This window comes from Mustelus asterias, chromosome 6 (assembly GCF_964213995.1).
Source record: "Mustelus asterias chromosome 6, sMusAst1.hap1.1, whole genome shotgun sequence".
Taxonomy (NCBI): Eukaryota; Metazoa; Chordata; class Chondrichthyes; order Carcharhiniformes; family Triakidae; genus Mustelus; species Mustelus asterias.
The window spans coordinates 131068356-131085534 of NC_135806.1; the positions used below are offsets into that span (position 1 = coordinate 131068356).

General features: G+C 41.8%; 1 protein-coding gene across 2 annotated transcripts in view; it reads right to left on the reverse strand.

The window, feature by feature from the left end:
- Positions 1 to 562: 562 nt before the first annotated feature.
- Positions 563 to 17179, reverse strand: part of galnt7 (UDP-N-acetyl-alpha-D-galactosamine: polypeptide N-acetylgalactosaminyltransferase 7) — a 150282-nt gene continuing 133665 nt past the window's right edge. For both annotated transcript variants that reach the window (XM_078215119.1, XM_078215120.1), the window contains exons 7-12: positions 14009 to 14126; positions 13515 to 13637; positions 11644 to 11862; positions 10107 to 10205; positions 7235 to 7363; positions 563 to 2391 (exon numbers count right to left, since the gene is read on the reverse strand). In XM_078215119.1, the coding sequence (XP_078071245.1) occupies positions 2254 to 2391; positions 7235 to 7363; positions 10107 to 10205; positions 11644 to 11862; positions 13515 to 13637; positions 14009 to 14126 (826 nt within the window). In that variant the 3' untranslated portion in view covers positions 563 to 2253. The remainder of the gene's footprint in view (positions 2392 to 7234; positions 7364 to 10106; positions 10206 to 11643; positions 11863 to 13514; positions 13638 to 14008; positions 14127 to 17179) is intronic.

Below are 17179 nucleotides of genomic sequence, written 5' to 3' on the forward strand. Positions count from 1 at the left end.
GTTTACCTGAACAGGCACTGGAGTGTGGCAACGAGGGGATTTTCACAGTGACTTCATTGCAGTGTTAATGTAAGCCTACTTGTGACACAAATTAATAACTCTAAAAAATCATAGAATCCCTACCGTGCAGGAGACTGCCATTTGGCCCATTGAGCCTGCACCGACAACAATTCCACCCAGGACCGATCCCCGAAACCCCCACTAATGCTCCTGACACTAAGAGGCAATTTAGCATGGCCAATCAACCTAACCTGCACATCTTTGAAGTGTGGGAGAAACCCGAAGGAAACCCACGCAGACACGGGGAGAATGTGCAAACTCCACAGTCACCCAAGGCTGGAATTGAACCTTGGTCCCCTGGAGCTGTGAGTCAGCAGTGCTAATCACTGTACCATGCTGTCCCTTCTCAAAATGGTGGTGGGCTTCACATTCTAACGATGCGCTGGGTAGTGTCTGAATTCCTTATTGGACCTATTAGTGAGTACTTTATATACTGGACATGATCCCTAATTTTGGAAAGCATCCAAGCGTTCACCAGTCACGTTGACAAAGGCTATCAGAATCGCATTGTAGTCAGATTTATTTGGCTTAGTGATACTCCAGAACAAATTTACAGCAGAATGAACTATGGTTTGATTTTCTGACAATCATTTTCATCCCAAATTTAGGTCCATTAAACAGTCCTTCCCAATTATACAGTTTGTACAGAAATTACCCATTTTGAAAATATTTACAATGGATGAACAATTTGCATAACCCAAAAAGTGAAATATCAGCTTGCATAACAACATAAGACGTGGGTTAGATACAAAGGATCTGTTTTGGCTGATGAATTTTGAACTTGTTATCCAATAGCGCTGCTGGAGTGAAGCACAGGGCTCGGATAGAACAGTATCTTCAAGGAATTTCAAGTTATTCCATTTTTCTTTATGTGGTAGTGCTTACGAAAAAATAAGTTAATTTTTTTTCTTATGATCAGTTGCTGCATCCATTACTAAGTTAAACACCTTTATTCCTACCAACATTCAAGTACATTATAGAAAAATATATTTTAATACGGCACAGAGTTTATCAAGATTAGCTAATTTTCCCAACGACAGGTGTTAATATTTGTACACAGAAAATCATTTGGCAGAATCCGTGTAAAGGAAACTGGAGCCAGGATCCCAAGATGCTTAAAAACGCCAGCACAAACTGAGGACCAGAAACAAAAATAAAAATACTCTCAAGATGCCTATCAATTCTTTCAATAAATAGGGTGGTTAAAAAGCAGTGTCTCATCACCTTGACTCCCACTGTTGGACAGCAGGAAAGCAAGAAAGGCTTGAAACATGGGCCAGGCAAGACCATGGCAGAGATTTTATGATTGGTTTGAAACCAATGCTGAATATCAGAAACATACTTGGGAACTCTTCAATCTCCTTGACCAAGAAAAGCCTCAAGAGCCACAATACAATCTGGGTCAAGGATGGGAATCGCTAAGGGTTCTAGAGAGCCTACATGGTCACTGGGATCTCCGTCCACATCATGTTTCCGTATTTGCTTAAAAAAGACACATTATTTCTGGCATTCTATACTAATCAGTGATTTCCACAATAATAACATGTTTTCTCTTCAGCAGTTGACATTTTTAGGGTTTCTCCAGGGTCATGCCAAAATTTGCAGGCACCCCCTTCCACTCAGGGAGGTTTGAAAATTAGGGAGTCATCAGGGCCTCACTGATAATCACTTCTGAACATTAGAGGTCAGATGGGGTGATTAAACAGAAGACCTTGAATAAAATATTACATAAAAAGAAAATCTCGGGCTTTGTGCACCAAATAGAGACCAAACGTACTGGAGATCTCAAATTTCAGCCTTATCGGGGCAAAATAGACAACCCTGATGACAACATACCCATTGAAACAAACCTATCGAGGAAAAGCCACCATTGTTCATCGCCCCTGAGTGTAATCCCAAAAATAAAACAGGGTTGCACCTTACCACTAAGATGCAACATGTCTCAAGATGACAACAGAATAAGTTATAAACATCTAAGATCTTTCAAGGTAACAAAAAATTAGAATGTAATTTTGTAATTACATGATCTTGACTATCATATTACATTATCACAGTTTATCTGGATCCTTCATTGAAAAGGGTGTCAAAAATATTTACACACTTGAGCTGTACATTTGTTTTTGCAGCAATATACAGATAATTCTCCATCTTGTACATATATATGACAAACTACGAGCAGCTTCCACTGTAGCTCTACACTGCAAGAAGGTTGTTCATTTCCCACTTTTGTGTGGTCTTTGCAGAGTCGCAGTCAGAGATGAATACCTGGTGATTGACCTCGGAGCGGTCTAAGCACTTGCCCGTGAGAATGTGCGTGAATCTATGTAAAGTCTGAAAGAAAAGGTAGACAGGCCACTTTCAATCAGAGAGTTATGCTGATTAAACCAAGATGCTTTCAGCCTACAATTAGCATAAAAATATCCACAGCCAACATCTCCCTCGCTACCAATGCCAACTAAAAAATAAATCCATCTTATGGTTATTTGTGGGAGTCTGTGGGCACAGAATAGTTGCTGTACTCACTATTGCGACAGTTCTATAAGCATGTTGGCTCATGTCAAACGCTTTTGAGCCACCATTGTAAACACAAACATGCAGACGTTACAAAGAGACTGTACAATATATCAACCTCACCAGAAAGGCTAATATTATTATAGAAAGGATATTATTAAACTGGAAAGAGTGCAGAAAACATTTACTAGGATGCTATTGAGCCTTGATAGTTTGAGTTTTAAGGAGAGGCTGGATGGACTGGGACTTTTTTCTCTGGAGCGTAGAAGGCGGAGGGGTGATCTTATAGAGGTCTATAAAATAATGAGGGGCATAGATCAGCTAGATAGTCAATATCTTTTCCCAAAGATGGGGGAGTCTAAAACTAGAGGGCATAGGTTTAAGGTGAGAGGGGAGAGATACAAAGGTGTCCAGAGGAGCAAATGTTTTCACACAGAGGGTGGTGAATGTCTGGAACAAGCTGCCAGAGTTAGGAGAAGAGGCAGGTACAATTTTGCCTTTTAAAAAGCATTTAGACACTTACATGGGTAAGATGGGTATAGAGGGATATGGGCCAAATGTGGGCAATTGGGACTAGCTTTGGGGTTTAAAAAAAAGGGCGGCATGGATAAGTTGGGCCGAGGGGCCTGTTTCCATGCTGTAAACCTTTATGACTCTAATAGTGGAATTGGACAGAAAAGGTTCAGAGGATGGGCTAAGGTGATAAGGATGGGAGTTGAGAAAGAATGATACAAAAGGAGGCTCCACCAATATCCCCATCCTCAATGATGGGTGAGCCCAGCACCTTAGCATAAAAATCAAAGCTGAAGCATTTTCTAACATCGTTGGCCAGAAATTCCGAGTGGACGATCCAACTCGGCCTTCTCCTGAGGTCCCAGCATCAAAGATGCCAGATTCAGCCAATTCAACTCACTCCACAAGATGTCAAGAAATGACTGAAAGCACTGGATACTGCAAAGGCTATGGGTCCTGACAATATCCCAGCAACTGTACTGAAGATTTGTGCTTCAGAGCTAGCTATGGCCAAGCCAAGCTGTTCCAGTACAGCTACAACACTGGGATCGGCCCGACGCCAAAAATTGTCTCGACACGTCCTGCCCACAAAATGCAGGACAAATCTTATCTGTCCAATTACTGTCCCATCAGTCCATTCTTGATCAATAATGGAAGGTGTCATCAAAAAAGATTTACCAGGATGTTGCCTGGAATGGAGAGCATTAGCTACGAAGAGAGATTGGAGAAATTTGGTTTGTTCTCCCTTGAACGACAGAGGTTGAGGGGAGACCTGATAGAAGTCTACCAGATTATGAGAGCATGGACAGAGTGGATAATCGGAGGCTTTTTCCCAGGATGGAAGAGTCAATTACTAGAGGGCATAGGTTTAAAGGAGATGTACAAGGCAGGTTTTTTTTTTTACACAGAGGATGGTGGGTGCCTGGAACTCGCTGCCATGGGAGGTAGTGGAAGCAGATACAATAGTGACTTTAAGGGGCGTCTTGATGAATACCTGAATAGGATGGGAATGGAGGGATATGGTCCCCGGAAGAGTAGAGGGTTTTAGTTCAGATGGGCAGCATGTCGGTGCAGGTTTGGAGGGCCGAAAGGCCTGCTCCTGTGCTATAATTTTCTTTGTTCTTTAGTCAAGTGCCATTAAGCAGCACTTACACAACAATATCTGCTCATTGATGCTCCGTCTGGGTTCCACGGGGGACACTTGGCTCTTGATCTGTTACAGCCAAAGATAGAACCAAAGAATCCCTACATTGCTGAAGGAGGTCATTCAGCCCATCGAGTCTGCACTCACTCTCCGACAGAGCATCCTACTGAGGCTAACGCCTGCTCTATCCCCGTAACCCCACATACTTACCCCACTAATCCCTCCAACCTACACATCTTTGGACACTAAGGGGCAAGTTAGCATGGCCAATCCACCTAACCTGCGCATCTTTCGACTGTGGGAGGAAACAGGAGCATCTTCAAGGAGGAGTTAGATATAGCTCTTGGAACGAAAGGGTTCAAAGGATAGGGGGGTGGGGGTGGGGGGAGGTCAGATCAGGCTATTGAATTGGATAATCAGCCATGATAATAATGAATGGCAGAACAGGCGCAAAGGGCCGAATGGCCTACTCCTGCTCTTATTTTCTATGTTTCTGTGTAATCACTGGAGTTTGGAAGAATGAAAGAGGATCTACTGAACATATAAAATTCTGACAGGACTGGACAGACTGGATGCAGAGATGTTGTTTCCTCTGGCTGTGGGTGATGGGGGGTCGGGAGGGTGAGGGAGTCTGGAACAAGGTGTCACAGTCTTAGGGTATGAGGTAGGCTATTTAGGACTGAAATGAGAAACGTCTTCACTCAAGAGGGTGACGAATCTGTAGGATTCTCTCTCAGAAAGTTGTGAAGGCCAAATCACTGAATATATTTAAGGAAGAAATAGAGAGATTTCTAGACTCCAGAGTCATCAAGGGGAATGGGGGGAGAGGGAGTATGGCATTAAGATACGGCATCAGCCATGACTATAAAATGGTGGAGCAGGCTCTAAGGGCCAAATGACTGACTCCGATTTTCTCTTGCTAAGGTCAAGGGTGGGGTGAAGAAGAAAAACAGAAAAATCCTCACCTACAGGACCAAAGAGGATTGCGATAGGGCATTAGATGGCAAGTCTTAGCGACTGCGCAGAAGTGGCGATACAGGTACTATTCAATGGGGAGAGGGGTGAGCTGACTTATCAGGAGCAGCGGGTGGGGTGAGGGAAAAGAATCAGTTCACAATATGCTACTTAAATGTTTAAAAGTTAAAAATGTTATATAAAGAACACAAGAAATGGGAGCAGAAGTAAGCCATTTTGCCTCTTGAGTCTGTTCTGCCATTCAAAATGATCATGGCTAATGAGATGGTGGCCTTAACTCCACTTTCGTGCAGTTACCCCGATAGCCATCGACTCCACTGTAGATCAAAAATCTGTTCAACTCATCCTTGAATATATTCAATGTCCATTGCTCTCTGTGGTAGAGAATTCCAAAGATTGGCACTCCTCTTAAACGGGAGGCCCCTTACACTGGAAATGTGTGCCCTGATTCTGCAGCCTCCCATGAAGGGAAGCATTCTATCCTCTGAAGGTCCCTCAAGAATCTTTTGTTTTAATAAGCTCACTTGTCATTCTTCGAAACTCCAATGAAAATAGATCCAACCTATGGAGCAGCTGTTTTAGCAACTTATGCTATGTTATATTTAATATTGAATGAACCTATCACTGCATAACCAACAGATGCATCAGGTACTGCTGTTGAGTTTTCCCATTGTGATACTTTAGCATGGTACTTTTTAAAGAGTGCCGAAATGCAACCAATTCAGTTTTTTTTGGGGGGGGGGGATTTTCTATCCCCATTTTTGGCAGGCAAGAAAGTTGGAGGGGGCAGAGAATCCAATGGGAGTCCCAGAATGGCCATCACACCAGCAGGATTCCCCATTGAACTCCTCCCCTTTCCCCCCCAATCAATGACATATTGGGGTTCCCGCTGTATATTCCCCCCACCTAAGGATTATACCCCCTCTCCATCACATTGGCAGGGTTTACAATAGGTCCTGCCCTGGCAAACGGTCCCTGCTGGGGACGTGCACGTAAGTACAGCCTCCCAGCAGGGGGCAGTGTTTGGGAAAGAGGGTCATGCTTGGACAGTACCCCATGGCAGATAATGCTTCTACTGGGGAGGTGGTCGTGTTTCTGTGGGGTTCTTTTTTTATTTTGACCTCTGTCAGCCTCCCCCTCCAGCATGATGTCATTGCTGGATGTCAATGATGCCCCTCAACCTTTTCTCCTAAGCGTTTGAAAATACGGCAGGAAAACCCAGGAAGGCAGCTGGTGGGCGGGCCACCCTCCCCCTTTCCTGGCGGAGACAACTTTAGAAAAACAAAATGGAAAAATTCCACCCAGTAATTTACACACACGTTTTTAAAAACCAATATAGTAGAAATGATAAATCACAGGTTATAATTTGAACATACAATTGTGCATTAATTAGACAGCATTAGTGCTCTCAGCGAGTGCAACATTATCAAATTTGATGTCAAATTCATTCCAAATTAGAACTTTTAATGTAACTGAGTGCAATGAGCACACTTGAATGCAAAAATGTCAACATTTTCGGGTAGGGAGAATTACATAGAATGGTCAGCACACAAACAGGCGATTCAGCTGAAATGGTACACACAAGCATTTATGCTTCGCACGAGCCTCCTCTCGCCCACTCTTCATCTAACTCTAGCAGCACAACTTTCAATTCCTTTCTCCTTCATGTCTTTCTCTAGCTTCCCCTTGAATGTTATGCGCCTCAACTACTCCTTGTGGCAGCTGTACGCACGTATGGAAATCGCCGAGTGGGTCACAACATTACATTTGAAAAGACGCACGCTGTGATATCACAATGGGAAAACAGAAGTTCCAGATTCTAATCATTCTCAGGGCAGAAAAGTTTCTCCTGAATTCACCACTGGATTTATCAAATTTATGGTCTTTATTTCTTGGTCTCCCAAATGCATTCTCCAAGATTATGAAAGGATTTGCTGATGTGAGGACCTCTTATCAGGTCATCACCTTGTTAGAGAAAAGACAAGCCCTAGTCTGGTCAGTCTTGCTAAAAGAAAATAATATTTACTTTACCTTAAAATACTGCCAGTCTTTATATACATTCATGTTACAGTGTGTAATCATAACCTTTGAGCCATCTGGTCCTCTGGTCAAGCATTGGTCATACTGCATCAATTGATTAGCTTCATTGATTCGGAACAGCTGAAAAACAATGTTTATCTCGTGATGCTCCGAGTTTCTGTTTCTTTTCCATTACTGTAACGCCAGGACCAAAACAACTCTGCATTTACAGGAACATTCCTTGGTTTCAGCCATGAATAACTTACCAGACCATTTGCAAAATGTTTCTGAAACAACCAGATAAGCAGACAGAGTACGGGTGCAGCAGCAACAGAACAAAGAGGAAGCGGAGTATAAACTGAAAGGATTTGAAGAGGAGAGCATGCATCCATTAAAGGCCAGGGAGTCAGACAGGGGTATGGTGTCTCTGTAAATGGGGCAACAAGGCTGGATGTGGGAAAGGAATCACTTGGCAGTGCCACACTAGAATTACAGGAGAAAAGTGTGCTGATGGGTTGGCAAATTGACTCTGCTTGGCTGAGGTGTCTCCATACAGAAAGCAATGGGGAACTATCGACTCCACAAGCTGTCGGGTAATACAAAAAAGGCACAAGGTTTGAACACATTCCTTTTGTACGTCGCATCTAACAAGTGTAAATGAACCATGTTACGAGTTATGTTACGGCCGATTATCTTAAGCTGGTTCATGGTGTAACTACAGTGCCCAGAATTGTTTGGCAAGGGTAGCCCAATCGCGAAATCATTTCCAAAAGTGGATGTTTTGTTTGGAGTTTTGCAAATGTGGGTTGGTTGAGTACGATGTGCACTATTATGAACTGAAGGAACAAGCTGTTTGACTTGATGAGCCATTCAATCGCTGGGATGTATGGCCTACTAGCATTGTTACTGGCTCTGAAATTTGTACATGATTTCCTAAATTGTGTGGCAGGCAAAACATGCTTTGGACTGACCACGTAGCCAATGCACAGTAGCTACGTGAAACCATTTGCTTAACCCGCTGTTCAAAATTTTGAGACACTTTGCTTTTTCAGGGTAATGAGGTAGGTTGGGTACTTTTCCGGTTCAAAGACCTTTGACCAATTTGTGATCTTGCACTATGCACAGTGACAATGATTTGATCAGGATAGCCATTGTCCGAGGATGAATATAGCTGAGGGGATTCCTCAATGCCCATTTTAGTTGCAGTTTCCTTAATATTTGTTATACGGTTTTCCCTCCAGTACAGCTTCCAGACCAAAGTCTTACACTGAACATGTCACTGAAGAGAATTTTTAATGATTCAGGAGTTGGGTGATCCCAACCTCCTAAAAATGCAGAGAAATCTGTGTGCTATATGTAGTGTTTTAAAATTCATTCACTGGATGTGGGTGTCGCTGGCAAAGCCAGCTTTTATTGCCTATCCCTAATTAGTTGCCTTAATTTGCTCTTAATTAAGAGTCTTGCTGTGTTATTTCAGAGGACAGTTAAAAGTTAACAACATTGCTGTGGGTCTGAAGTCACATATATAAGCCAACCCAATTAGAGATGTCAGATTTCTTCCCCTAAAGGGCATTAGTTGAGTTTTCAGAACAATACAGCAGTTACCATTTCTGAATCTAGCTTTTAGTTCCGGATTTATTTATTAACCGAATTTAAGTTCCACAGATCTACGGTGGGAAATGAACTCATGTCTCCAGACTATTAAGCCAGGCTTCTGAATCACCAGTAAAATAACCACTGTGCTACTGTTCCCTAATGAGAACAGTGACTTACTGACTCATGATCCACCTGTATTTAACTAACCAGATCCCTGGAGATCATTTTGTACGTTGAACAATGTTTTATTTCTTAAAAACATGTTTTCATCACATCCAGAGTACTGTGTACAGTGCTGCTCTCCTTACTGAAGGAAGGACGGAAACAGTTCAGAGAAGGCTTACTAGACAAATAATTGGAATGGGTGTGTTGTCTTCTGAGGAAAGGTTGGATGGGCTAGGCTTGTATCCATTAGAGTTTAGAAGAGTAAGAGGCAAATTCACAGAAACATGGAAGATTCTTTTTTTATTAGTGTCACAAATAGGCTTATATTAACACTGCAGTGAACTGTGAAAATCCCCTATTTGCCACACTCCAGCAGCTGTTCGGGTACACTGAGGGAGAATTTAGCATGGCCGATGCATCCAACCAGCACGTCTTTCGGACTGTGGGAGGAAACCAGAGCACCCAGAGGAAACCCACACAGACACAGGGAGAATGTGCAGACTCCGCACAGACTGTGACACAAGCCGGGAATCGAACTCGGGTCCCTGGCATCGTGAGACAGCAGTGCTAACCACTGTGCCGCCCTGGGGTCTTGACAGGGTGGATGTGGAGAGTTTGTCCTCTTGTGGGAGAATCCAGAACTAGGGGCTGCAGTTTAAAAGCAAGGGGTCACCCATTTAAGACAGCGATGAGGAGAAATTATTTTGCTCAGAGGGTCGTGAGTCTTTGGAAGGTTCTTCTTCAAAAGCTGGTGGAAGCAGAGTCTTTTGAACATTTTTAAGGCAGAGGTAGATAGATTCTTGATAGGCAAGGGGGTGAAACGTTATCGGGGTAGGCAGGCATGTGGAGTTGTGGTTACAATTAGATCAGCCATGATGCTATTGAATGGCAGAGCAGGCACGGAGGACCAGGTGGTCTACTCCTGTTCCAAATTCCTATGTTCATGCTTTCATTCACCACCTTGGCTTATTGAATATCATGAAAAATCAAATATCAAAATTACTAGCCCTGACTTGTCCTTCACTAAATTGATAAGGAAGTTGCTTATTAATACATATGTATTTATTACTGAAATTCTAACTCTTTGATTTGTCACTTTGAAACTGGCAACAGATTTAGTTACCTGATTCCCTCCCATTCTGTGGCAAGGTCCCAGCTCAACAAACCCACCATTGGTATGGCCCATGCTGTCTATGCAGTAATCAGATTCATATCCTCTGATCTGAAATGAAAGGGGAAAGGTCCATAAATCAGCTGCAGAGTAAACGGCATGCAATCATTAAACTGCTTCTGGAATAAGGCCTACACAATATTGCCTTGTACAGTGAGGTAGCTGGAGCCAGGCGACTTGTAGGATGTCCAAACGCTTTTCTTCAATAATGCTCGTCAGGGTGACATAAAGGCCCAAACATTGAGAGTCACTAGCTGATGATAGAGGAAATTGGCGACACCTCCTGTGGGCTGGCATCCACTATGATGGCCAGTAGCTAAAGTGGCAACAGGGACCAATGCTGAAAACAACAACCACCCTCAATGGCACTTGGTGGCTTCAGGTCCAGCATGTGCAGCCGAACCTGCCTCTCCAGCCATTAGCAAAGGCATGCCACTTGAAGACATCCCATCTAAAATGGATTTGTTCGCTGCATGTCGATCATCTTTTTTAAAGTTTATTTATTTATGTCACAAGTAGGCTTACATTAACACTGCATTGAAGTTACTGTGAAAATCCCCTAGCTGTCACACTCTGGCGCCTGTTTAGAATTTAAGAGAATTTAACACGGCCAATGTACCTAATCAGCATGTCTTTCGGACTGTGGGAGGAAAACTGGAGCATCCAGAGGAAATCCACGCAGACACCGGGAGAATGTGCAAACTCCACACAGACAGTGACTAAACTGGGAACTGAACTCGGGTCCCTGGTGCAGCAGTGCTAACCACTGTGCCACCCATATCTTTCATAGAGGAAAGGACACTGGAAAACATTATCCTGTGCTTAAAGATTTGGGAACGTTTTTACCAAATATCGTTTCATATTTTAGAATTGGGATTATTTACCAAAATTCCCAATCACAGTTTAAAAACATTCACAGCAGGTCCTCAATGTAGATCTAGCTGCAAGTTCAGAGATTCACAGTACAGACTCTCTCCTCTTCACCCTTTCAATATTCTCTTACAACCCTCCTTTTCTTGATCCCGAAGATGGCAAGTTCTCACTGGGATATGGTCCCAAAAGTCTCCAGGAATCTCACATTAATAAGCCACTAGTCACACAGCAGTCTACGGCATGAAGGTAGGCAGGCTGTATTATCACTGGCATCTTTTATCGCCAATTAGGTCAACTGCTGGTCCACTCTCGGCAAGCTTCTCATTTCCTGTGAGGATTGGACGAGGCCAAGTGAAGCACCAAGGCTAGTGTCTTAGACACTTCCTGCAAGTCAAATCGGACTTCTTTGCTTTTAGTTTCAACATAAAGCTACAGGATAAATTCTGCACAGAGCTGGTAGTGCAGCCTATTATCAACCAAATCTGCAGTGTAACATAAATATTGCACACAGCACAACTTTTTCTTCTGATTGTCCTTAGGAATATTTGCCCAGCAATTGCTGGGGGAATGAGACTCCATCAATTAATCTAGCTTGATTATGTAACATTAATTTTACCTCTCCCCATTCTACATTCTTAGCTGGTAGTGGGTAATTCTCTGGAATGTCATAAGCTATTTCTTCCATGAACCATTTAAAACTCTTGCAGTTGTGTTCTTCACGAAACTTCTTGAGCTCAGATATATCTCCGTAAGCCATGGCTTTTGTTTCTGGACGACTTGCATAAAAATAGTCAGCATATTCATCCCACCAGACCTCTACAACACGAACATAATTCTGTGAAAAAAATTCAATAAAATAAGTTCACGACTAGCATGTGAAATTCAAAAGGGGAAAACAATTTAACCTGAACTGAAATGAAGCAAAATAACTTGGTTTAAAATCTGCCCATTATGAGAACTAAAACCATATTATGAAAATTTAAACTTTATTAGATAAGCAAGAACCTACAGCGGAGACAGGCCCTTCGGCCCAAACTGGTCCATGCCAACCAAAATGCCCATCTAAGCTAACCCCAATTGCCTGCATTTGGCCCATATCCCTCTAAACCTTTCCTATCCATGTATCTGTCCAAATGCCTTTTAAATGTTGTCAATGTCCTTGTCTCAACCACTTCCTCCGGCAGCTCATTCCACATACATACCACCCTCTGTGTAAAAAAGTTGCTCCTCAGTTTCTTATTAATTCTTTCCCTTCTTAACTTAAAACCATGCCCTCTAGTTCTCGATTCCCCAACCCTGGGAAAAAGACTGAGTGCATTCACCCTATCCATGCCTCTCATGATCTTATAGACCTCTATAAGAACTTCAGTCTTCTACAATTAGGGACAGCAACACCAGGGCTCCAAAATGGTTGTATATTAGCTAGCATTTGCTTTTAGCTTAGAATGAAGGACTATTTCTACATGAAATCAATGCTTGTTTTTATTTCACAAGGATGTGCATGGCCTGTTTGTTGCTTTGCATGGTTCTTTCAAGTTTGCTGTGTGGCCTTGCAGTGCAGTTTAAAACGGAACTCAAGTAGTTTGTGGTCGGTTTGTTGTACTGTGCGTTCCATGTTACTATGCGGCTGTGCACCTGAGAGGGAACACTGTTTAATTAAAGATGACAATCACCTCATGAGTTGGTAACCTGATCATGGTCCATTGAACCAATAGCAAGGCTGGAAGCTGAGTGCTCTTCCATTCAAAACTTTTACATAATTGATTTGAAAAGGAAGCACCAGAGATTTAGCACCCAAAGCAAGGCCAAATATTTCAAAGAATGTTAGGTATTTGTTCTAACAATTAGTTGAACTAATGTATATTTGCCTGCTGATTCTGACCATTCGGCGTGATGGATTAAATATGTTGCCATCAGAGGTTGGTGAAGAACTAAGGGGATGTTACTAAAACGTTGGGATAAGATTGACCAACCTGTAACATTGCTAAAACCGGTGTTACTAAGATGTCTGCATGACCGAGGTCATTAAAACAAGTCCAAAATTATTCACTTTATTAATCAAAATGGAACATGGCATTTATGTTTGTCTGTCTTCTGCAACATAGCGGTACCTAATGATTTAGTCAAGTAACAAGTGATTGTTCTATTTTCTGAGCAGTCCCCAGTCCACCCAGATTATTTTGTACTGCGAGATGGGTAAGAGATAGAACATGGATCAATGGTCACAGTAGACAATAAATATCAAAGATTTGAAGTAGCAACACACAAGTGCAATTGCTAATTATCATTTCTACCTCAATAAAACATTTCTAAAAATGATCTAATTTACATCTGCACAGAAAGGAAAACACGAGAAAGAGAAAATGACATGAAATCGGTGAGACCCTTGTTACATTGCAAACAGAGATTATCACATTTACATGTAATATTATTCATTAAGGTCATTCGGGTTCATTCCTAACATTGGGCGATTGGACAGATACATACCTTTAACGTTGGGGATGACCCAACGTGAGCAGGTGGTGGATTCCCTGCCCACCCGTGCAGGCGGTAAATATGCCCCACACGAGAGCAAGGTACAAATAGCAACTTCCCCCCACACTGCCATATCTAGAGAGACAGAGAACAAGAGAGCAAAAAATATTAGCTGTGTAGGATTAAAAACCTTTTCTCAACAATTGCATTAATTATGTACATCAGGAAGGACAATCACCTGGACAATATTTTCAGGTTGGAACTGCAATCTCTACAAATAAAATATTTCATAAATTGCCGAACGTTCAATAATGAAAGTGCATTGATACAAAATTGTGTTGCTGTTGTCAGGTACTGCCATTTTCTGATATAAATAGTTTATGTTAACATTGCAAAGCCAATGATGTTCCAGTGATAATGCAGCTTTTTTTAAAAAAAAAAAGAGTAACTGGGTTATTGATTTAGGCACAATACCTCATACTTTACCGTATTTCTTTGTACATTACCTTATAAGATATCTCGAAGTTTTCACCTCCCCAGATTTGAAGACCAGGATCATATAGCCCAAGTTCAAAGAAGTAATCTCGTTCAATAGCGAACAAACCCCCAGCCATGGCTGGGGACCTGGGAAAGTCATCGTTGGACAAATAGATAGCACGTTAGAAGTTTCCAGCAGTTGTAGCATCCCTCCTGCGTCTAATCTTTTCCGAACTGCACGCTTTAAAAATTAAATCCATATAAAACCAATTTAAAGTTCCAGTGCCCTTTTCAGTGACAATGCCAATTTCAGCTCAATTTTCCAAATTAAGGTACAGCAAATTGTTGATCTAGAGGTGCTAACTGATTTGAAAGTTAGGAACCATCATTTAGTGCAATAAAGCAGCAACATTTAGATTTTTAAAAATTCATCTGTGGGACGTGGGCGTTACTGGCTGGCCAGCATTTATTGCTCATCCCTAGTTGCTCTTGAAGGGCAGTTGAGAGTCAACCAGATTGCTGTGGCTCTGGAGCAGGCCAGACCAGGTAAGGACGGCAGATTTCCTTCCTTAAAGGACATTAGCGAATCAGATGGGTTTTCCCGACAATCGACAATGGTTTCATGGTCATCAGTAGATCCTTAATTCCAAATATTTTTTATTGAATTCAAATTCCACCGCCTGGCGGGATTCGAACCCGGGTTCCCCAGAACATTAGCTGAGTTTCTGGATTAATAGTCTAGCGATAATACCGCTAGGCCATCACCTCCCAAAGTAACTTATAAACAAAGATCAAATATTTGGGAAGATTTTAGGTAAGGATTAAATGAAAGACACTGAAAAGCTAATTTAGCTTAAAGACATGCAAAATAAGAAAATGGGAAATGCTGGAAACTCTGTGGGAAAATCAGGCAAGTTATTGCTTCAAATATAACTTTTGCTGAGAGCTTCCAGCATTTTCTGTTCTTATTTCAGTTAGTTTCTGCATTTCTTTTTTTGCTTTTTATTTAATGGCATTCAACCTCCACACTTCAACTCCAGTGTTTAAAAGTAAGCATGCAAAGTAATGCAAGTCTAATTCAGAACTGGTGTTCCATTTCAACAGGAACAATTTCCTTCGCCTTTATCTTGCCCTTTGACCCCTGAAACTACCCCACCCCAATTGAACAATACATGTCTTATTAGATCTGAAGATTATATATGTGGTGGAATCACATGATTTGAGAACAGGCAAGTCCTGTGATTTGTTTTTAATATGGTTACCAGTCTACGACTGCAAGTCTGGACCTGTTTGCATTGGTCTTCAGTTGTCATTTTCTGCATCTATACTCCTAATTCCAATTATTCAAACCATTTACCCCTTTGCTTTAGTACTTTCTCCCCTCAAACACTATATATAAATCTCCAGCGCTGCTTGCTTTGTTTCAACAGCTCCTAACTACCAGCTATTGTGACACCTCCAAATTTCTCTTAAGGGTTGACAGTACCTTGTTTAACAATCCAATTTGAACCAAGTTGCGATTTACATTGCTCTCAACTGATACTGAAAGAACTAGCCTTGCCCTTCCCATTAAAGGATTCAGATTTCACCTCTGCTGCAAGACTTCAGTCATTTCATCCAACTGTTTAAAAAAAAAGCAGGCAACAGGTTTCCTTCATCTGCTAAAATAAAAGCAAATTACTGCGGATGCTAGAATCCAAAACCAAAAAGAGAAAATGCTGGAAAATCTCAGCAGACCTGGTAGCACCTGTAAGGAGAGAAAAGGGCTGACGTGTTGAGTCCAGATGACCTTGTGTCAAAGCTTTGGCAAAGGGTCATCGGGACTCGAAACGTCAGCTCTTTTCTCTCCTTACAGGTGCTGCCAGACCCGCTAAGATTTTTCTGCATTTTCTCTTTTGGTGGACAAGTTTCTCTCATCTGTTGTTCAATTTTAAAGGAAGTGATAATCCAGGAAACTATCTTGAGCCAAAGCAGAGTCGTCTGGACTTGAAACACTAACTCCGTTTCTCTCTCCACAGATGCTGCCAGGCCTGCTGAGTTTTTCTAGCATTTTCTGTTTTTATTTCTATTATGGCCCCCCGTAGCTACCGAACTCCAGAACTTGCCCTGTCGATTTAGGAAACAAGTGCTGGAGTTACTGCCAGCACTGGACTATGAACTGCTTCATCACTGCAAATCAAACATTTAAAGCGAATACTTCACCCCGAGCACCCACAAATGCTTTTAAAACCTACCATTCAGAGAAATTCGAAATATTCGATAACAAATATACTATTGCATTATTTGCTGTGCTGATGGTGAGTTTAACCTTGTCACTTTTACTGACTTTAGCTAAAGCAGGGAGCGTGCAGCTCAAGTCACAACACTTGTAAAATCAAACACTCTGAAAACAAATATTACTTCAACCAGTTGCTTCTTTCATTAAGATACCATTATAAACAGGGCTGTTAATTTCGGTGTACAGGCAGAATGCTGTAAAGTGAAATGCAACAAACAATATGACCATGATTACATAACATTCTGCCTATTTACAGTATTAAACACAACAGGCTAGCTATGCTCATGCAAAGCACACTTAAAAGCAGGAGAAAAAAAAATCAAAATTCAAAAAGAATTGCCGGAAAGTAAGCCTCTTAAAAATAAGAAAGAATCACATTAGGAATGCACCTCAAAACATGGAAACACATGGCAGCAGAACCCCATGCATGGTCACAGCTTTTCATTCGGTCAGATTGGCAGAGCACCATAGTATGTTCAGGTAAGGTGGGTCCAAGATGATCAGAACAAGGAAAGTAGAACCACAGACTCAACTTAGGTTTTTGCAGGGAGAGGGAGAGCGGAAGAGAATTTCAAATCTGACACGAGGACAGCGCAGTGAAAATCTAAGGGTATTAGAAAGGCACAATCAGGTTAAAGCTTGCTGCACTCACGTAATGTCAAGGAGCTAGAATATTATCTATCTTTTTTTTGCCTACCATATTGTGCAGATTGTAAGATGCATTACAACTATTTGAAAGAACAACAATTTATGGTACATCTTTCTTGATGCCTAGTTTAGTAGCTTTTCCTGCTTAGAAAATTCCCACAAAAACTGAAAGCCAGCATCATGCATTCAGCTGTGCATGCTCACATACATTGGTCAGGCCACAACACTGACATTCAAATGCTGGGTTTTTCCAACGAGGCAGGGAGAATCCCTA